General features: G+C 41.9%; 2 protein-coding genes across 2 annotated transcripts; both read right to left on the bottom strand.

The window, feature by feature from the left end:
* Positions 1–363: 363 nt before the first annotated feature.
* On the bottom strand, positions 364–1,939 carry LOC135605137 (aspartyl protease AED3-like). Its single transcript, XM_065094870.1, has one exon. It carries the CDS (start codon positions 1,910–1,912, stop codon positions 554–556), a length of 1,359 nt encoding a protein of 452 aa, XP_064950942.1. The 5' UTR covers positions 1,913–1,939; the 3' UTR covers positions 364–553.
* A 2,998-nt stretch (positions 1,940–4,937) lies between these two features.
* LOC135605136 (uncharacterized) lies at positions 4,938–21,411 on the bottom strand. Its single transcript, XM_065094869.1, has 3 exons — positions 21,044–21,411; positions 20,413–20,677; positions 4,938–5,381 (listed from the first exon to the last, which is right to left on the bottom strand). Exons 1-3 carry the CDS (start codon positions 21,300–21,302, stop codon positions 5,150–5,152), a joined length of 756 nt encoding a protein of 251 aa, XP_064950941.1. The 5' UTR covers positions 21,303–21,411; the 3' UTR covers positions 4,938–5,149.
* Positions 21,412–21,732: the final 321 nt, after the last annotated feature.

Genomic DNA, 21,732 nt, shown 5'->3' with positions numbered 1-21,732 from the left:
GTCATCTTTTTGTACACGAATTTGATGATAGCTAAACCGTAAATCCAGTTTAGTAAAAACTTATGCACCTCACAATTTATCAAGTAACTCATACACTATTAGAATAGAATTCTTATCTATATATATATATATATATATATATATATATATATATATATTAACACTAACCATTATGACCCCTAAAGCATCTCAGTTTGTACACTCCCACGCAGTTAAGGAATATTATGAATAAGAGGTAAAAATTCTTATTATCCACAAATACACCTATAAATTTTATGTAATAATTCAACATTTTCATCTTGTTCAAATACTATAATTTTATTTTCAATACTTTTTAATTATATCAAAAATTTATAATATATCTTTCGAAAAGTAGATCATGTGGTATTATTGATGAGAGTGTTTGACGGAGCGACCGTAAAAATCATAAATTGAAAGGACAATTACAGAGATTTTAATTCTGACGAGACATAAATATATAACGCAATTAATGCGTGCAGTCTTCTTGACGGTAGTCGGCAACCCATTTATTGTTCTGCCTTCTGATGTAAGCTCAGGCAGCAGCAGTACAGAACTCGCGCGCGAACCCGACCCTGGCATTGGGCACATCAAAGAAGACACGGTGGTTCTGCTGCTGCACGTTGGCGATGACGTTGAGCACCGAGTTGACGTTGTCCGGCGCGGCGGCCATCGCCAGGCACGTGATCGACCCGGCGGTGCTGTGGATCAGAGCGTTGTCGGGCGGCAGCGTCACGTTCATCCCCAGGAACATGAGCGTTATGGCCGGCGGCTTGATTGCTCCGTTGTAGCACGTGTCGAAGCCGCCCAGCGACGTCACTGGTCCGGCTGCCTTAACCCGCCGCCGGAACTCGTCCCGCAGCGCTGCATACGCGGGTGCCACCAGCCGGGTGAACATGGTCCCCGAGTCGATGATGGTACCGGCGCCTGTGGCCGGGTCGAAGGCGAACGCCGAGGGCGGGATGTCGAGCACTCGGCGTCCTACTCGTATCCCAATCATGCTCACGTAGTAGAGGGAAGAGCGGCGGGCGTTGGACAGCAACGTCGTGGTCTTGATCTTCTTCGGCTGGCCGATCGGTCCCAGTCGCAGCGTGCCGGAGAAGTTTAACGACTTGAAGCTCGGGAGACAGTAGGAGAATGTGGAGGCGTAGAGGTCCTTGGTCTGGGACAAGAAGGAGAGAGGGCCGCGGCCGAGACCCAGGAGGCCCTGAGGCGGAATTGAGTTGCCCGTCATCTTCTGCACACACCCGAACGTGTACGACTGAACGACTTCGGAGGCGAGGGCGAGGATATCCTGCGCGAGCCCGGCCTGGACGGAGGAGCCGCCGTAGGTGAGATTGAAGGCGCACGAGGCTGCGCCCTCGGGACAAGAGGGGTTGGGGACCTGAGCGCACTGGGGGGAGCCGCAGGGAAGCGGGCGGTAGGTGGTGGAACTAGAGGGGTCGAAGGAGGCGGAGGTGGAGGTGGAGGCGCAACCTGTGCAGGCGGTGCAGGGGAACCAGGCGGCGTCACTGCTGGTGTCGAGGGCGACGAGCATGGGCTGCGCCGGCGTGCCGAGGCTGGCGCGGACGACGTAGTTGGGGATCTGGAGGAGCTGACGACCGGGGGCGATGGGCACGAAGGAGCGGCCGGAGGGTCTGTGAGAGGTGGCAAGCGAAGCCAGGTAGGTGAGGCGGGACTCGTCGTAAGTCATGAAGTTCATCATGGTGTCCTCCCATGAGGAGGAGCGGTCGGAGGGGCGGAACGGAGAGCAAGGATCGGAGGCGCGGAAGATGTTTATGGTGGAACGTTGATCAGGTGGAGTGGCACAGTGGCTAGGAGCGGCGAGAGCGAAGGGGACGAGGATTAGCAGAAGAAGAAGACCAAGTGGCAGCAGCGACGGAGAGGAAGCCATGGCAGTGTGGGTGTGGGTGTGGGTGTGGGTGAGAGTCGAGTGGGAGCGAGCAGTGTTTATATAGATGAAGGAGGGAGTCTGAAGTGGGAGGCAGGAAAGGTAGCAGAGATGCTAACTCATGATGCACAGACTGTAATCCACCATGGTTTGCATCATGGATTACAGGTTCGAGTGTGGGCAGCCGGAAGAAGATAGTGGTGTTGGTTGCTAAGGAGCGGATGATGGCTCATTTGACTGACCACGCTCGCGTTGGATGCAGACGTTGGCACCGATTCGTCGTTGTAGAGATTTGGCTTAATTCACATTACGCAGCGACTCGATATATTCCAAAATGATTCTATCACAATCAACAACACACCGTCAAAGTTGCAATGCAGATTGAATACAATATCACTTCTCAACTACCGTCTATTTATTGGCGATATAAAATAATCAATTCAATCGAATTATTGAATCAAGTAATCACGTTAAATCACGATATATATATATACATACATATATATATATATACATACATATATATATATACATATATATATATATACATATATATATATATATTATTAACAAGCATAGTCGACCATTTAACTACTAATCAATCTACTTATGTGGTCACTCATCTTGTTTTTCATTGTTTAATCAGAATCCACTATCTTGCAAAGAACGATACAGTCAATTGTATCCGTCCAGGTGTCATTATCATTAATAATTAGTCAAGAGTTCAAATCCATCTCCATTATGTTCATGGGAAATGAATGAACCATGCCAAGCTCTAAAAACATCATCCTATTTTTTAAAGCGATTTGGAAATCGCACCAATCCGCATCTAATAAAACACATACCTTATCAAGTAAATAAATATACAATGAATACATGATTCCATGAAGTGACCGAAACATTTATGGTATCATGGTGTGCCCCACCTGGTGAACGAGTAAAATTATGAAGCCCTAAGACAGTAGATAGATAGCAAGCACATCATCATTGCATGCCGCTACTGTAATCCTTATTGATCCTTCATGCCTAATAGTTGTATTGGAAACTTTGGTCTTTACGAGGTCTCAAACTCAAAGCATTGGATAGGCTCAACAATGTGTCCCAACATCCAATCAATATCTTATAATAGTACCTCAACGATAGCACATCAAGTGAAATTCAATTGAAATGTATCGACTATCTCGATTGGTAAAAATTTTGTCAGTGTCTCATCTTTATCATTTATTTTTCTATTAAAAAAATCATAAACGAAACAATATATTACAATACAATTTTCCATGATTAGGTGAGCTTAAATTACAACCATAGAAATGGTAAATCAGATTAGACTCGAGAAAAGATATGTCTAAATTATTTCTATGCTTAGGAGGACAAATCTCTTCAGAAAGTGTGGACTGGTCAACCTCCCAAGCATTTTAGAAATTTTAGATGTGTTTTTGTTATTATTTTGAGAGACAATTGCACACATTTTTGTTTATTATTAGAATTAATAGCTCTAAAATAATTATAATATATATTTTATTTGAACTCATATAAAAGGAATTATAATGTCCTCCTACAAAAATATTTTTGTGATATTATGGGATTTACTTTCTTTAAATTAGAATCATGTTTTGGCTAGGAGAGAGGACACAAGGGCAAGAAAATATGCATAAAGACTATCATGAAACTTATGAGACGTCAGAAATTATGACCGATTGTCGATCCAACTCTCCCCTCAGTTCCCTCTCTCTCTCTCTCTCTCTCTCTCTCTCTCTCTCTTTTCTTTTCTTTTTTTCCTTTATTCTTTCTCCTCCTCTTTTTCTTATCCAAATGTTCCTTCTCTTTCTCTTCGTCAAATTCTCTTGTATACATTATTTCCCTATTACCTGAATAATTATTCAAGACTCCTCTTATCATTCATTTTTATGGTCAATCACCTCATGATGCGGCATCCAAATTTTGTGGAACCTAATGGAGATCAGGTTCAACTAATTTCGGTGATTTGGTTTGGTCTTCATGGATCTCTTAAAAGGGTCTTCTTTCTTGGTTGAAAAAGTAAAAAAAATGCTGCATTGAGACAGGAAGATAATTCATTTTGATAATTTGATGTTCGGTTATAAATGTTGAATCAAGTTGAAGAATTAAAAAAACAAAAGAGGAATCTAATGATCAAACGCATCTCCTATCATACGACCTTCTATGACAGCATGATTTAATCTCCAACTCCTTATGTTCCAAACACTGTTAAGATTCATTTACACTTTTTGGACACTTTCTTATAAATATGTATAAAAAAAAAAAGAGGTCAAATAGAGAGGGGGTTATCAATCCAACCTTGAAAGTGGGTGTGGTGGATACCCAATATGACATGAAATGCCATGGTTGAACAAAGCTCTTTAGTTAATGCAAATTAGTCAAACGGAAGTCAGCCGAAAAGGGAAAAACTCATTACAAGGATTTCAATTTTTTCTTGAAACTGATAATAAAATCATATTACTCAATCAGTCAAAATATATGAATCTGTACCTTTCCGAAAAAACTATTCTAAGCACCGATGTAGATGCAAGAAGCCTATTGTACCCTTCGACCCAACATTTAAGATATTACTATAACGAGAATAACAAGAGAACCCTCATCAAAATAAAGATTCATTTACCTGCTGAAGCCTCTGCATGGCTCCCCAGATTCTACAGCAAAAGCCATGTCACATGCTGAAAAACGACTAAAAGTGAGGATGAGTTAATAATCCAATGGATGGGCAATGCTCACATTAACTTGGATCTATGGCACCTGTCTCGGAAATAATTTCAATCTTTCTTCCCCAGTTGGGCATATCTTTTCTTTTTCTCCCTTAACCCACATAAAAAACCTGTGTATGGCTGAAGACCATATAGAAGGCCTACCAGCATCAAATCCATTATTGTGTTTTAAGAAAATCTAGCTGTATAAAAAGTACACTACTGCACAAATCTCTCTCTGGACAGACAAAAAAAAAAGATACAAGGCTTGACTGGGATTCTAATCAGATTCAGGTCGTCGTGGGGAATAAAAATTAAAGGTTTCATAGCACATTCTACTTCAAATAAACTTAGGGAATCTCTTGATCTGAAACAAGATAAATAAGTTTCGGTGTGAACACTCGACATACATGTTTCCTATGCAACTGTCGAAAAATCCATTGCATCGGGCATCCCATGCGACAGAATATACAACAGGTATCCTATGTACAGAAGACTAGGTAGGCTTCCAGCAAAAGCATCACATGTAGGTCCGAGAAGACCATTTGTTTTCATACCTCCCAAGCGAGTATTCCATAGCCGGTACCTCAGTCAGATGAAAAGGATCAGGCTCTATACCATAGTCAGTCAGTGGCCTATGTTCAAGAAGATCATCATGCTTGTGCACAAACTCTGGAATTTCCACTTCTGCTTTCTTAATGTCATCCCATAGATACTGCAATCGGCTGACATACTTGATTTTCCAATACAACCTGCAAAGCATTAAACATCAGGCCTCAAGCAGTCAAAAGAGCTAAAATGGTACAGACTTTCTGTGCTGCATTTTTAGATGCATGCAAATATTTGATTACATCAAACCAAAAAGAAGAATTCCAGACAAAATTGCATGTACATGGAGGAGAAATGACAAGGAGGCCAGCATGCATCTCTTTACTTGACCTTGGTTACTACAAGTTGCGACTACTCAGCCATGAAAGAAGAAAATGAAGGTCAGGTAAAATCCATGTCTTTAATAGCTGACAAAAACTGACCAAGTATAAACAAATAGCAATGACCACCCTCCATATTTAATGTGATTTAGATAATCCATGATTCAGAAGTCTCAAAAAGGTGAGCAATAGAAGATGAACACAATCAAATTAATTGCAAAGCACCTTTGAAGTCTGTGCTGATACAAATTAAGTTTACCAATGGTTCGAAACTAGAAGTTCCATTCAATGCATTAGTTTTGGTAAAAAAACATCACTTGTTTAACAATGCAATAGTTTTGTTAAAGAACATCACTTTCATGGATGAGAGAACACTAATTACGGGCATCAATAGCACCCTATTGCCCTCCCAAACAGGGGGCGAACCCCTCCCCATACCCCGACAGCCCCCTCTCTCCTCCTTTGATAGCTCCCTACTCTCCTCTCCTATACGAGGGAAACCCCCCCCACATACCCCAACAGCCCACTCTCCCTCCTCTGATAGCTCCCTACTCCCCTCCTAACCCAGGGCAACCCCCTCGACATACCCCAATATCCCCCTCCCTCCTTGTATGCTTATTTTTTTCTGTTAAAATAGCCTATGAAAATTTTGAAGGATTGATTTGTCATTGCTACTTCTTGGCAATATGGATTGTCACTATAGATTTAGGATCTTGAATTTGTCATACCTCGACAACCCTGTCTCCTCCTTCGCCTTTTCCTCCTTCGTGCTCTCCTCCCAACCGATAGCAACCCCCCTCCCCATAACCGAACAGCCCCCTCTCCCTCCTTCGATAGCAACCTACTCCCCTCCTATCTGAGACGAATCATCGATAAGAAACTCAAGAAAGGATACTGCATAAAAGTATAATTATTTAATGGATCCAAAGGATCATAAAGTCATAACATGTTTTGCAATAAGACAACTAAAGGCAGCATATTTCATAAAAGCATCTACATGCACAAAGTGTCCTACATTGGTGAAACTTCTTTTTTAGCAAAGGGCGAGTGGCGAATACGGGATTTGAGCCCAAGACCTTGCAATGAACCATCAAAGTTTTTACCAACTAAACTAGTTAATACCTTCCATCGGTGAAACTTGAGCTAGAGGAATATATGAATAAGAAAAAAACCCCGAAAGATTGAATCATATGGTTGCATGAAGAGGAAGATGTTGAGAATCCTGGAGATGACGTTCAAGAGGAAGATGATGTGGAAGAACTAGGGGTTTACATAGGCGCTCGGGTGAGGCAAGGCGAGGCAAGGCCCGAGCGCCTCAAGCCTCAACCAAGCGACGTGCTTTAGTGAAGTGCCGCCTAGGCGCTCGCCTGAACCCAAGCGTCGGGTGCCTCGGGCGAGCATCCAACTGAAACGAAGCAACTGAACCAGACTATGAAGTCTAGTTTGGTTGAACAATAGCTTAGGTGGTTCGATTGAACCAACTAAGTTATATAATGTCACTAATTCTATGCACACAAACCCTGCCGCCCAACCCCCTCACCGATAACCCCAAGCCATAAACCCTAATTCTTGCGCAACTGCTGCCTTCACCACTGTCGCTTCCTCTGCCGCCGACAGACGGGTCCGAAGGTCTAGCTTTCGTGTGCAGTTCCCTCAACCGCAACTGCTTTCGTGTGCAGCTCTTTCCACCATCGAGGGAGAGGACCGCAGCTTCCTCCGCCCACGATGTCACCGTCCATAGCTTTCGCCGTCATCGCTATCACCATCCGAAGCCTTCTCTATCCTTGCTGCTGCCATTCGCAGCTTCCTCTGCTGCTGTTACTATCATCCGAAACTTTCCTTCGCCACTACTGTTGTCGTTCGCAGCTTCCTCCATTGCTGTCGTGATTGTCCGAAAGTTCCCCCATCACTGTTGCCCTCTCCTTCCCCACTTTCCACCATTAATGACTCTTTTCTCCCCTCTAACTATTGTTAATAGTAGATTAAATATTTTTAACAGTCAATTGTTAACTACTGTTATCATATAATAGTCCCTATTTAAATTTTAATACTATTAATCTCTATTTATTAATTATATTTTATATTTTTATAGTTTTATATTTTAGAGCATCTCGTTTTGCTCGAGTGGGCGCTTAGGCGAGAGCTTAATGTCTCAGGCATTTTCAAACCTCGACAACTTTTGACATCTACGCTGTTTAAATCACTGGGAAGAACTAAATACTAGTGGCAGGAGAGTACCAAAGAAAGGAAAGCAAGTTGTTGCCAAGAAGTTAAACATTACACAAAAGAAAAGGACCACTGGACTTGTATATATTTCAAGAACCAAGTAAATCAATGCAAAACCAAAAAGGAGTACGGATAAGGCAAACAATGATACATGTGATAAAGATGCAAGAGCCAAAACAATTCAATATTCCCTCATTCCCTTCAATGTGACCCATTTAGACAACTTTAATCATATGATTGAAGCTATTGGAAGACGGTCTTCGATTGAAGCCTCCAAATTATCATGAGATAAGAGTTCCATTATTATAAAATGAGTTAGACTACACAAATGATTTGATAAATGGTCATAAGGATGCATCAACAAAACATGGTTGTTCTATTATGTCAAAGGCATGGACTAGTACGAAACAAGAAGTATAATCAATTGTTCACTAGAAACCATTTTTGTTAAGCCAATTGATATATCTTCTTTTATAAAATCTAGAGGAAAAACATTTGAATTACTTGAAAAGTTTATAGAAAGAATTGGAGAGCAAATTATTGTACAAATTATATTTAATAAGGAAACAACTATCTTAGTTATTAATGACTTTTCCTTTGAATATTTTAATTAGGTTATTGTCAGACACTTATCAATTTTATTTTTCTCTTTTTTAGGTAAAAATTACTTCAAGCAAAAAAATCATATTTGTATTGTACTCTATGCACAACATTATGTTGATATAATGTTAGAGGATATTAAAAAAATGCATATATCAATTATATTGTTGGGTTTATATGTAATCACACTAGAACATTGAACATGATGTATAAATTTATAATTAATTAAAAATTGGTGAGATATGGTGTCACATTTTGTCACTTCATTTCTGACATTAAAAAGTATGGATAACAAAATCACACCCTTATAAACATGTTTACCTTATAGACACATTTTGTCACTTCATTTCTAGCAAGAGGGTTCACGACTTTTAATGCATATAGGATATGCTTTTAAGATGATATTAAAATGTTATCGCTTGCCCTCTTATCTTTCGCATCTTTTGCTCATTTACTTATCATCCATTTTTCCCCTTTTTTTCGAGAAAAAACATGTTTATAAGGTTATGCTTTTGCCTATGCACACTTTACAGTGTCAAAAATGAAATGGCAAAGCGTATCACACTTTATTTCATCAATTTATTTATTATTTACAAATTCTCTCAACATGATCAATACTCCAGTGTGATTGTATATAAACCAAACAACAAAAATAATCTTTTCTAAGGTCTTCTTGATGTCTACAATATTTCTAATAACCTCTATACTGATACCAATACAATGTGTCACACATGTAATACAAATACGATATTTTTGCTTAGAGTAATCTACCTAAAACAATAAAATAAAATTGATGTGTAAGAATACATGGATTTCATTGTCATACTAGCTAATTTAATCATTCAAACGCCAAATCGTATGCTAAGTCATAGTTGCTTCCACCATCTATTATAACCTAAACAACATTTTACTCCACAATTTATTTTACAAACTTATCAAGTAATTCAAATATTTTTTTCTTCATATTTCATTAAAGAAGATGCATCAATTGAATGAACAATTAATCAAAAAATTAATTACTACTTTGTCTCATATTGGTTCACGCATATAACATAATAAATTTGCACATGCATCCTTATTACCCTTCATCAAATTATTTGTATAATCAAACTTCGTTTTCAACAATAAAATTCTCACCTCAAGCTAACTTGGTGGTTTAAATTTTCGACCATATTTTGTAATAGCTTCAACCAAACTGTCAAAACGGGCCGAATTAAAAGGAATACATGGAAGAAGTGAAGAATGTACTGAATCCTTCTTGCCCTAATTTTTTGCATCATTTATACTTGTTTGTCTTAATTTTGATCCTTTTTGACTTTGCATATCTCTAGTTCTTGAAAGTTGGAACATATATCCTTTCTTTTATGAAATTTTAAGCTTCTTAGCAATAACAACTTATTTTCATATTCTATCAAAGACTATTTTCCCACTAGCATTGATATCTTCTAGATCATTTTCCTCTTTAACATCATCTCCAATATTCTGAATATTCGGTAAAAAATCATAAAATTTAATCTCTTGTGTATTCTGATCATTCATATAGGTCTGTAACATTTGTTTTACACCAAGACATTTTTGCATCAAAATTTTTGCATACTGATGCATTGTTGAAGTTCCCGACTTTATGTTGTTTTGTATAAAATATACCACTTCTAGTAGTTTTCTCGCTAAATATACAAGTCACGGCATTCGGATCTTCAGGATTCTTTATATAATTATATTTTCATCCTGGATCTTTTCTTTAGTTCCTTGCATATGATTGTTTACACTTACTCTCTACACTTACCATTGTTCCTGAAATATAGAAAGGATCCAAGGCAAAATACATCAAGAAATAAACTAATAACTACTTATCATGTGGTAGAGTGTTGTTTATCCTAGTAGGATGCTCAAATCAAGATTATTTCCATCTAACAAGGTGATGTTATGGCCTAACAGGGTGTTGTTTTGCCCTGAGTTACTAAGAGGATGCTCAAATCAATAAAGCAGGAAATAGGGAGCTAAGCTCAAATTTTTAGTGTTACCCAGAGACTTAAAGAAGAAAGATAATGAGATGGAGAAGATGGTAGTCACCAACTGGCGGAGGAATGTAGCAATGTATGGCGGAGCACGAAGGAAGGTGCATATGGCAGATCCACATAAGAAAGCTTTTACGGCGAAGCCACGAAGGAACATTATGATTTCAAGCACAGTCAAAATATGGTGGAGGACAGCTAGGATCGACGACATATCGGGAGGAAGGTAAGTCTTAAGCTTATATAGCATTCGCAACAGAAGATGACAATCGCCAATTGGCCTCGAAATGCAACTCTGGTGGTGCATAGGGCGAATGAAGGTTGTGGTTGACAAGGTATGGTGAAGGAAGAGAATAGTTGAAGGTGTCTGGTAGAGGAATGAACCAGACAACGACGTAGGGTATTTTTTTCTTCCGGTCACCAAAAGGGTTAGGGTCTCGGGAAGGGGGTTGTTATTTGGTTTAACCCAAATGAACCTGAACCTAGCTTCAATTGGCTCAAGCACGCGCTTAAGTTGCCCAACGCCTAGGCGGCGTGCATCATGCCCATTTAACATCATTCATATAGATCATCTCCGAGGGACTCGGACCACGCCTCACCCCGCTCGAGTGCCTAGGCTAGCACCTTTTCATCTTATCAAAACACCATCTCAATTTTGATTTGATAACAAAGGAATCATTGAAAACATTGTTAGAATCTTCATCCTATGAGGTGAATTTCCGTTCATGTCCATTTCTTAAACAAACAAACTAGACATGTTAGGGAACATAGATCATATCTATCATATTCTTTATGATTATGAATTTTGAAGGTTGTTCAAAATAATTTCAATGTACCTACTAAAACCACTGATATTATAATTATTCATCAATAATTGAGTAGAACAAACAAGATGAGGGATTGTATACCTGAAAACATAAGTCAAGAATGCTATTGAGTACCTAACATGCATACATTCAGTAGAATTCATTAATATAAAAGAACTGGAGATATTTGTCATACAATTGATGTCAACATATGTTTGCACACACACATGCACAGACAATGTTTAGGATGATTCCGTATGAATCTATTCTAGTAATGTAGTTTAGATTTATAGATATAATGAACTCTTTAAATGCTCTTAGCAAATTTTATTACAACATGGAATTGGTGAGAAAATTTCTCAGGTCTTTGCCAAAAAATATGGGACACCAAAGTGACGTCTACACAAGAAGAGAAGGACATAAACTTTCCACTCTTGAGAAAACTAACTGGGTCTACTATGACCTATGAGATGTGGATCTAAGAAAGTGAAAATGAAGAAAGCCAAGCAAATATGAGTGGCACTTTTCAGATCCTTATCTCCTTTTGATAATTCAAGTGATAAGAGAAAGATGATGATAGCCTTGATTAAAAACTAGCCCTACTCTCAAAACTACCGAAGAAGATTCTGATGAAGAAAGCCATAAAAAAAATAACAATAAGAAAGATAAAGGGAAACAAACAATAACAAGGAAAGATGAATTATTTGCTAGAATGTTAAAAGTCAGGACACTATATGAGTGAGTTTTTGTTCCTTGTGAAAAACAAGGATGACCAAGAACAAGAAGGCACCCTAAGCAACTTAGGATCAGTGATTTAAAAAGCGCTAGGCGCCAAAAGGCGCCAAGGTCCACAAACGCCCGAGGCGCTAGGCGCTCGCCCAGGTGCTCGCCCGAGCGAAGCGAGGCGCTAAAATATAAAAATATATAATATAATTAATAATTTTAAATAAATAAATATTAACAACTTTAAAATCAAAATAATATATTATTAATATATTAACAGAAAATTAATCATTTCAAAATTCAAATAAACTTAATATTAAGAGTATACTGTATACTGAGCCTGATGGAGAAACGAGGAAGCAGCAGCGAGCGGCGGCAGCAGCGGCGAGCGGCGGCAGCAGCAGCGGCGAGCTGTCACGGACAAACTTCTAAACAAGATGTTGGATGTAATGCTTATGTGTGTCCGTGTCTTTTGGCATGTTCATGCCTTGTACAGAATGTAGAGGGGCGACCGAAGGCTTGATAGTCCCATTTTAGTTGGGTTGGTGGCCTCTTTAGGCTTGTAAATAAAGGTTGTGTCATGTGGACACGTGCAAGAGATTTCGATCTGTAATTGACCATTTTACCCTTTGTTGTGCCACTGTTCAGAGCTTGTAAAGTCTATTTGTAATTTGCATTGTCTATGAAGTGTTTTTCGGAGATGTTTGCTTGTGGATCCCGATTGAGGCGTTCTCTCTAGCCCGTTCTCTCTTTTGTTGGTCCTAAGGGACAATGGGAGTCTGCGGGGAGGCTGACCTTTGCGGACGGACACGCAAGGGTGCCGCACGACTTAGGCAAAACCAGCTAAGTCCATGTCATATGGTATCAGAGCGGGACAAGCACTCATAGAAACACTTGACATGCAAACGTGGGGGACCTAGCGGGGCTGCGTTGAGGGCAGTCAGCACACGCGCGACCGTTTGAGGGAAAACGGGCATGGAGATATAGGGAAAAGAGTCGCTCAGAGGAGCGGGCATCTGACATTGGCATTCAGAGGAATGGCCAACCCTTCGCGCAAGAGGCACCACGAGAACAGGCAAGCTTGGAAGAATGCGGAGCGCACAAAGGTTGGGATGGCTGAGTTTGAGCTACGGCTCAACGTTGACAACTTTACTTGATGGTGCTCAAGGCAAGCGAAGCGCTTGGCAAAGGACGAGACCATGCAAAGTGGAATGAGTTGCTCAACGACCGAAAGAGTTGTGCAAAGCTCACAGAAGTGAGGGGAATTGCTAACTCGAAGAATTCGGTACTCATGCATGGGCTTGTATGCGGACGATGGATTGTTCGTGGCCATCCCAAGGCGGTCGAGACTCGGCGCCATGGAGCATTGAAACTTTCTCTTCGGCATGCGAAGGATACGTCCGGAGGAGGCTGAAGTGTGCAACGAGTTCAGCATGTTGCTAGGCCTTGAGGGGTGCAGCGGTGGCTGTATTGACGTGGAGGCGCAATCTAGCAAGTGCGTTTGCAAGAGACAGAACAATGCACAGTTTGTTCAGCAGATCGGAGTAGTCCAAGGGGATGGTGATCTCCGAAACGAAGAGAGATGTTGCTCCAACGGGACAGTTATCCAGGAGGGATAAGTCTCGGCTCTCCAGAGGGAGAATCATGTGAGACGGACTTCACATGTTGAGGAGGAGTACCTCACAAACAACAACTCCACGAAGCTCAATGGACCGAGCAAGCAGCGAAGAGTTGTCGCATGATCTCGCTCGAGAGAATGCATTGGTGGATGCATTGCGAGATCAAGTAGGGGAGCGACCCAAAGCAACTTAAATGAAGGCACACTTGGAGTCGATGTGGAGATCGGACTCAAGGGAGGGCTGACCCGTGGAATAGTGGGCGCGAGGGCCACCATCGACTCGATGCAAAAACGAGGAGCGGAGCAACTTGGGGGTAACTTGGCGAAGTACTCAAGCCGCTTGAAGGGAGCCAGCATAGAAGTTGGAACATGGAACAGAGGCATAGTGCTTTCCTTAGACAGAGGTCAAGGACATGAACTCTTGCAGAGGCAAGAGTAGAATCATGTTGTTCCATGGGTCCTTCATTTTGACGGAGCGGACTCATCTTGCATGGTGCCAAAGACGAAGGGAGCTTCGGGGCACATGCACCTTATCTCGGAGAAGCATTTGATGGAGGAACTAAGGCGACTCAATTTGCGGAGGCGAAGTTGGGTACAGAAGGCCTTAGCACGGGACAAGAGGACGCAGAGGCGGGTACTCTTGAAGAATATACCACAGTGTTGCCATTCGAGTTGCTATGAAGGAAGCGGTGCGCAGCGGAGATTGTGCTGGTAGGGGCAGAGGCCCAGGATCCAGGCAATGGTGCACAAATTACAGCGAAGTCGGTGGACTTCGGGAGCTACTAGGCGACGGACTGTCCTAGAGCAGTGCTTCATCTAGGTGTGACCCAAGAGTGGGTGGATGAAGGTCGATTGCCAAAGGAGCGAACAAAATCGAAGGTGGAGGTGACCCTGCGATGTATTGGCAGAGGCCACACATGGAGGGTTCACAATTCAAGTTTATTCCACAAGGATCAGAATGCAATGGAGATGTCACCAGGAGGTGACATGGTGCAGCGGATCGTGGTGGAACAGTTCGTGGCAATGCGATACACACGAGTGAGTCCCAGGAGGGACTTGATCATATGGAGGTATGATTGGGAGCTATTGGAAGCTCCACTTCGGTGAACAACACGACGGCAAGAAGGGCTATGGATTCAAGGAGTGAAGGCCATGGTACCGCAGAGGCGGGTCTTCCGGGCGTGCATCGAATTTTGCATCGGATGAAAACCTTGGTCATCAGCATATGGGGGCTGTGTTCCACTAAGGGAAAAGTTCGAATGCAAGTACCAATGAGTTCCATGGGAGGAACTTGATCATACAGAGGTATGATCGAAGCAGCTGGAGAGTTGGACTGCTCCAGAGCTCATATTCGCTTAAGGGAGCCCGGCAAGTCAGAGGACAAGGCCGAGTAAGCGAACGTTGCTACCAAGGAAGCTAAGGAGAACAGAATTGGTGCAAACCTTACAACATGATGGCAGAGGCCATGCATGGGAGTTGCAGTCTGTCTCTCCATCGACCAAACAGACTGCTTGGAGAACACAGAGGTGTTGAAGCAAGGGGGGTCGAAAGGGGCGAGGAAGCGACGACGAGTCCAGAGGGACTTAGCTACCCAAAATCAAACATCAGTTAGAATGGAGGTGGACTCGGAGGAGTGTCACGGAGGCATATCTACTGATTGTGAAGAAAAGGGATGGAGATGCGAGGCGACGGATAGTAGTGCCATGGGCATGGCAGCGCCATGGTACCGCAGAGGCGGGACTTCCGTGAAGGTCATTGATCCCTTACTCTCATGGAGGGAGAGTGTTTGGTCGTGAAAGGGGCCGAGGAGGTGGAGCATGCAGAGGCAATCTCCAAGTACCGAGACAAGGCTAAAGGGCAGAGGCCGAGGAACTTCGTAAGACCGGTGTCAACAAGTTTCTCATCAAGATAGCCGTAAGTGAAGGACTTCGGGTCATGCAAGAGTGCACGACCAAGGAACGAAGCAAGCAGTACACGGTGCTGTACCTTTGCTACTCAGTGGAGTAGGCGGCAGGGTTGATGGAGAAGACGGTACAATCCCAGAGGCGACCTCATCTATCAGAGAATTACTCCAAGTTGGGGTGAAAACTTCCTGCATTCCAGAAGTTCAATGGCATTGAGAAGGTGAATCACAGTAGCTAACTCAACGCAAGGAGTGCAAACACTTCAAGTGCTTCAGAAGTGTGAGCAAAGAGCAAGCGAAGGCCAGTAACCAGCTCGATGCATGAAGTACAAACTCGAGGAGGCGGGCGAAGTCAAGTAACCTTTGTCTTCTCAACTCTTAAGAGAATGGGCGAAACCGAGTACCCCAATTCTCTTATCTATCCAGCAGAGGAGCTCTGCACAAGTTCAAAGACCCTTCGAAGAGAATGGAAGACAACAGTTGTCAAATCCTCACCAACGGTGATCAGTGCTACTGAGAGTAGATTGTCCGCTTCATTTCCCAATGAAATGCCAATCGAAAGCGGAAGTGATGCGAACCTACTTGGATGTGACAACTAACTGAAAGAAGAGTCAATGAGCAGATTTTGTGGAGGAAGGACCCAAAACTTCAGAAGTTTGCGAGACGATGCTCGTTAAAACTCCAACAAGCATCCACCCAGTTCAAGCAGCATGTGGAATTTCTGAGAGACTGGCGCAGTAAGGATGGTCTTTTCCTTCATCTGGGAGATCCGCAGGAATCAACAAGGATCAACACAACTCAGCCAACCCCACACCAGAGTCAGAGTCATTGGCGAGTTGAAGCAGCATGGCGGATCAAAGGTTCGACTACTCAAAAACAGCAGCGGAGTGCAGCTGGGAGCCAGGAGGCGCATTGCAGCTGGAGTAGAAGATTGAAGACTCAGCAAAGGCGAAGAGTTGCAGTGTTCACAAAGGCTTCGAGGAGGACGTCGAAGGGATAAGTGGGGGAGAATGTCACGGACAAACTTCTAAACAAGATGTTGGATGTAATGCTTATGTGTGTCCGTGTCTTTTGGCATGTTCATGCCTTGTACAGAATGTAGAGGGGCGGCCGAAGGCTTGATAGTCCCATTTTAGTTGGGTTGGTGGCCTCTTTAGGCTTGTAATGGACCATTTTACCCTTTGTTGTGCCACTGTTCAGAGCTTGTAAAGTTTATTTGTAATTTGCATTGTCTATGAAGTGTTTTTCGTAGATGTTTGCTTGTGGATCCCGATTGAGGCGTTCTCTCTAGCCCGTTCTCTCTTTTGTTGGTCCTAAGGGACAATGGGAGTCTGCGGGGAGGCTGACCTTTGCGGACGGACACGCAAGGGTGCCGCACGACTTAGGCAAAACCAGCTAAGTCCGTGTCAGAGCGGCGGCAACAGCAGCGACGAGCGGCGGCAGCAGCAGCGGCGAGCGACGGCAACAGCAGCGGTGAGCGGCGGCAGCGGCAGCGGGAAAGGGAAAGGGAGCGGAAGGCACGAGCAGCGGGAGGGCTCGCGGGAGGCGCAAGCAGCGGGAGGGCTCGAGGGAGGCGCGAGCAGCGGGAAGGCTCGCGGGAGGGCTCGCAAGAGGCGCGAGCAGCGAGAGGGCTCGCGGGAGGGCTCGCGGGAGGCGCGAGCAGCGGGAGGGCTCGAGGGAGGCGTGGGAGGCGCGAGCAGCGAGAGGGCTCGCGGGAGGCCCGAGCAGCGGGAAGGCTCACGGGAGGCGCGAGCAGCGACAGCGGCGAGCAGCGGCAGCGGGAGCAGGAGCGACGAGCAGCGAGATCGCGATCGGGATCGAGATCGGCAACGACAGCGGCAGCAGGTTAGGGTTGGGTAAGGGTTAGGGTTGGGGTTATATCGGTTTAGTTGGTTCGATTGAACCAACTAACAACCGAACCAGGACCGAACCAGACCTAAAATTCTGGTTCGGTCACCTTGGTTTACCCAGGCGCTCGCCCGAAGCGCCCAGCGCCTAGGCTCGGGCGAGCGCCCAGGCAGCACCTGTTTGAAGCGCGCCGCTTGGGACATTAGCGAGGCGCTCGGGCCTCGCCTCGCCTCGCCCGAGCGCCTAGGCGAGCGCCCGAGCGCCTTTTTCAATCACTGCTTAGGATAACACCTCTTGAACATGTCAGAAGAAATGAATGAGACTTAATATAAAAGGACATTATCAACCTTCATTTGATGGGTCAAAAAGACTAAGATCAATACAAAGCTAAACTTTCAATTAACAAGTAATACGATGTTTTGATTAACTTAAATGTTTACTTAATTAAATGAGTTAGAATCTAAAACGTAAATCTTAACTTGCTCTTTTTTAAAAGAAATTTTTCAAATGCAAAAAATGAGGCTATGAACTCAAAATCAAGTTCCTGTTATGAATTTGAAACGATTATTTTGCAAGTTAAAGAATAAAACGAAAGAATTGCTTCAAATGGATAATGATTAAGTAGTTGTAGATAATAAGATACAATCCTTATCCAATAATAGCCGTTGATGAAATGTTAATCCATGAATAAAGCATATATGCATGAAAATGAGAATGAGATAATGAATTTTGGGTGATTAGGTCTTGTGGTCTTTTCATTCTCTTTCTACTTTTTATGTGATGGGTATTTATTTCAAAATAAAATCTTCTTCCATTCCACAATCACCTGTTCCCCTTTTTTTCACTCACTTTATGGCTATCAAGCCTTGGGTACCTATTGATCTAGTTATCTTTGACTTAATGTTGTCTTAGTTCAATGATGCTATATCAAATTCATATGCCCATTTGCACTACCATGCGATGTAGTTTGCATCATCCTGCCCTCATGCTAGACCTTTATTGGTGAGCCTACTATTCATGCTAGCTTGATTTGCTCATCCAACTAATTTAGTAGTGAGATCCAATGTTCTTCAGTGAAACCCCACCTGTTTATTTGTGAGCTTCATTGTTGTTGAGTGAAACCCCCATACAGGAAACTTGTAAAGGTTTGTCTCCAAGATGTTAAAGGAATAGATTACCTCTAAGCCAATAAAAGATAAGGTTTGTCTAAGAGCCTAGCAAAGAGAACCTTTTTTATAAGCTTGGAAAGAGAACTGGTGTCAGGATTGTTCTTGAGCCTGAGAAGAAGAACAAGTGTTGATTTGTTCTTGAGTTTGAAAGGAGTGTACTGAATTTGATCTTCACCAATGGAAGAACATAATAATTCAGACTGCATTTGGCTGGAGGAGCATAAGAGCGAAAGTAGACCATCATGCCATACCACTATAAAGATTGTTTTTGTCTTCCTTGCTCCTTACTCTTTTACTTTGTTCCTTTACGTTAGTGCACTACAGTAAATTGCTTCATTTGTTATCAGGTTTTTATGACAGTAATCGTTTAAAGTTTAAACACTGTCCATCTGTCAAGCTTATCTCATATTCACTACCACAACCCCTTCTTAGTACCTAGACAGTCCAAACAATCATACAGTCAAGAATAAAAATGCTTATTAATATGAGATCTACTTAATTTGGGGCATAATTATTGTGGAAGTTCAGACTGGACCCAACAAGTTAGTTCTGCTTAAGCACCAATCTAACTACCTTCTCAAGGCATGCAGCCAATTTTCTAGTACCTATAAATAAATCTTAAATAAATGATAAAAATTATGCTAAATATAGACTAAAATCATTACCTCCAACAATTATGACCCACAACCCAACACTAAATTAGCAAAAGTAAGCATGCATAAGCTAATGATAGTGATATCTGCAAGTCTAAAAAGGTAATACAAGAGTAACCTCATCACTAACACTAACCCCGGCAACATCAATACATGACAATGATCCAGTTGCAGTTGTCAGGCAGTATACTTTCTACATAATATTTATCTGAAATTAAAAATGCCTTAAAAAATACTTTATCTTCAGAAAAATCATGCATTTATTATTGAAAATTTATAATTCTCTCTTCATAATTTCTTGCAATGCCTTAGGTATGTTGAAATTTTAGAAAAAAAGGTTCAAAAGAAATGATATCTTTAATTAAAAAACCTTGCAATAACTCACCAAACAAGAAACAATCCATGCAGTAAGTTATATCTAGTTCAATACTGAATACATTTTGAAGTTTTAATATCTAAGACCAAGATATGCCAAATTTTGTTAACCTAAATTTCTTGTTGAGGAGTCTAGTGCATTGAGAAAGATGTCAACCCAGATCCAAGATTATTATTATATTGCCTACTGAAGTCCTTAATCTAAGGTCTAGATTATTATTATAGCTCCTACTGATATCCTTACTTCTACTTAATAAGATGACAAAAACATATTTAAACATGGAGTTGAATATAGCAAAACTTTTATAAATCTTCCAAGATCATTAGATCAAGCGAACCAATCAAATACCACACAGCAACAGCTTAGTAATGCTTATAAATTAATTACCAATCAATTAGAATCAGTCTCAGATATCTTTTATACAAAAATTACTGAACTACTACACTAGTCTTTCTGTAAGATAGCTTGATATACACACTTATAATGGCAATGATTAGAATTTGACGTAATCACATGACCAAGTTATAAATAACCTTTGGTACCTTTTAGAACTCTGATAATCATCATCTTGTTCATATTTAACTATTAATGAACTGATATCAAGAGAGCGATATGATTCTTTTTCATTCTAGAAACTAATGACCCAGTCCACAAGTCAGCAACCAATGTTGATGAACAGCCTAACCTCATGTCTGCTTCTTGCATTCAGCAATTTACAAGGAAATTAGTAGCAGTCATTCCACCACAACAACCCCTCTCAACCCTTCTTTTTCAATGTCCACTCCTTTTTATTTCCCTGCACCCTCCATCTTAAGATGACCTTATTTCCTAGATTTCATTAAATCCATCTACAAGTGAAACCTAAGCTTATCTCATCTCTATAACAAAAATGTGACAAACATCTATATGGCACTTACCTTCCACTTAAGAAGAAGCGTCCAAACGTGGCCAAGACCAACCTAGAACGGAGTCCTGGATGCAAGAAATACACAATCTGCAGCCTCTCTTTGTAGCCGGAAGGAAGCTCCTCATATATCCACCTCATTATGGACATTCCAGGATTGTTATCCTCCGATTGCACGGTGCTGTGCATGTATAGGATACAGAATGGTCCTTCCTGTAGCTCTGTGAAGAATTTACGGAAGACATACCTCTTCAAACGCTCCCCATTAATGATTAAAGCTGCAAGGTATCAATAGTAATCATTTCTTCGTCAGAGAAAAGGGCTAATATTTGTGAAGAGACAACTTTGGTTCAAGAAATTAAATGCATCCACCCTTCAGTCTATCTGCTCCCAGATCAACAAATTCTTGAAATGACTAAATTGGGGACTTGGAAGAAAATCTAACAGAAATTAGGGAAATCACACTTGAAAATTTTCCGATAAATCCCCACAAACAACAGCAGCCAGATCATATAAGAAGAGGCTTAAACAGAGAAGTTGCTAATCTTCTAAGAAAACTTAAATCCTGAGCAGGTCAATCAGAAAAGAAAGGAAGAAGGAAGAAATCGCAACTGTAGAAAAGTAGGGCTTCGAGTCGAACAGACCAGGGAAGTACTTCCCGACGATCCGGAGGATGCGGTTGCCGGCCTTATCGGCTCCCTCTAGGCGAAAGGCCTGAAGGACCTCGAGATCGGAGAAATCCTCGTCGGCGATGAGGTGGGCGTGGCAATCGTGCCACACCACGTTCTCATCGTCGTCCTCTGCCGCCTGGCGCTCCGCCGGTGAGAGGAAGGAACGGGCGTCGACGCCGAGGTCCGACGCCAGCACCACCACCGAGAATTCTTCACCGGCGTTTTCCGCCATGCCGTCGATCCCCTTTTGCCGAGTTCGTGCTTCTCTCTCGGCCGCTATTATTTCCTTGTGGCGAAGGGAATCGCTGTTCCCCGTGACCTAACCTGCGACGACCCTCGTTGAAAATTATTTTTCTAAGATTTTCAAAAATCATAAATGATTTTTAAATGCCAAAACCATCTTGTATGTATTATGTTTAAAATTGGAACGAATTTAATTATATTTATACTTGTAAAATCGCTCTTTGTTGTAACAATGATTTTAAATTTAATTCGGTTGCGATGATTTCTAGTTTCTTTGAGACGAAGCTAGAAAATTCGATTGTTGATATGTTTGCTTGATTCTTAGGTAGGTAGGTAGGTATTATTAGTAAGAACTAAGATCTCTTTTTTTTTTCCTTTTTTTTTGTTAATTATGATACGCTGCGATTCTTATTATGTCC

Source organism: Musa acuminata, chromosome BXJ2-2, assembly GCF_036884655.1.
Source record: "Musa acuminata AAA Group cultivar baxijiao chromosome BXJ2-2, Cavendish_Baxijiao_AAA, whole genome shotgun sequence".
NCBI lineage: Eukaryota > Viridiplantae > Streptophyta > Magnoliopsida > Zingiberales > Musaceae > Musa > Musa acuminata.
Note: the sequence above shows the minus strand (reverse complement) of the source record. Positions and strands in the feature narration are given on the sequence as shown.

What these genes read in the sequence shown, in the direction of transcription:
- LOC135605137 (XM_065094870.1), bottom strand. Translation starts at nt 1,912, where the DNA reads ATGGCTTCCTCTCCGTCGCTGCTGCCACTTGGTCTTCTTCTTCTGCTA.
- LOC135605136 (XM_065094869.1), bottom strand. Translation starts at nt 21,302, where the DNA reads ATGGCGGAAAACGCCGGTGAAGAATTCTCGGTGGTGGTGCTGGCGTCG. An exon ending in CGTCGGGAAGTACTTCCCTG is followed by an intron (nt 20,678 to 21,043) that starts GTCTGTTCGACT and finishes GATACCTTGCAG; the next exon opens with CTTTAATCATTAATGGGGAG. An exon ending in CGCTTCTTCTTAAGTGGAAG is followed by an intron (nt 5,382 to 20,412) that starts GTAAGTGCCATA and finishes AATGCTTTGCAG; the next exon opens with GTTGTATTGGAAAATCAAGT.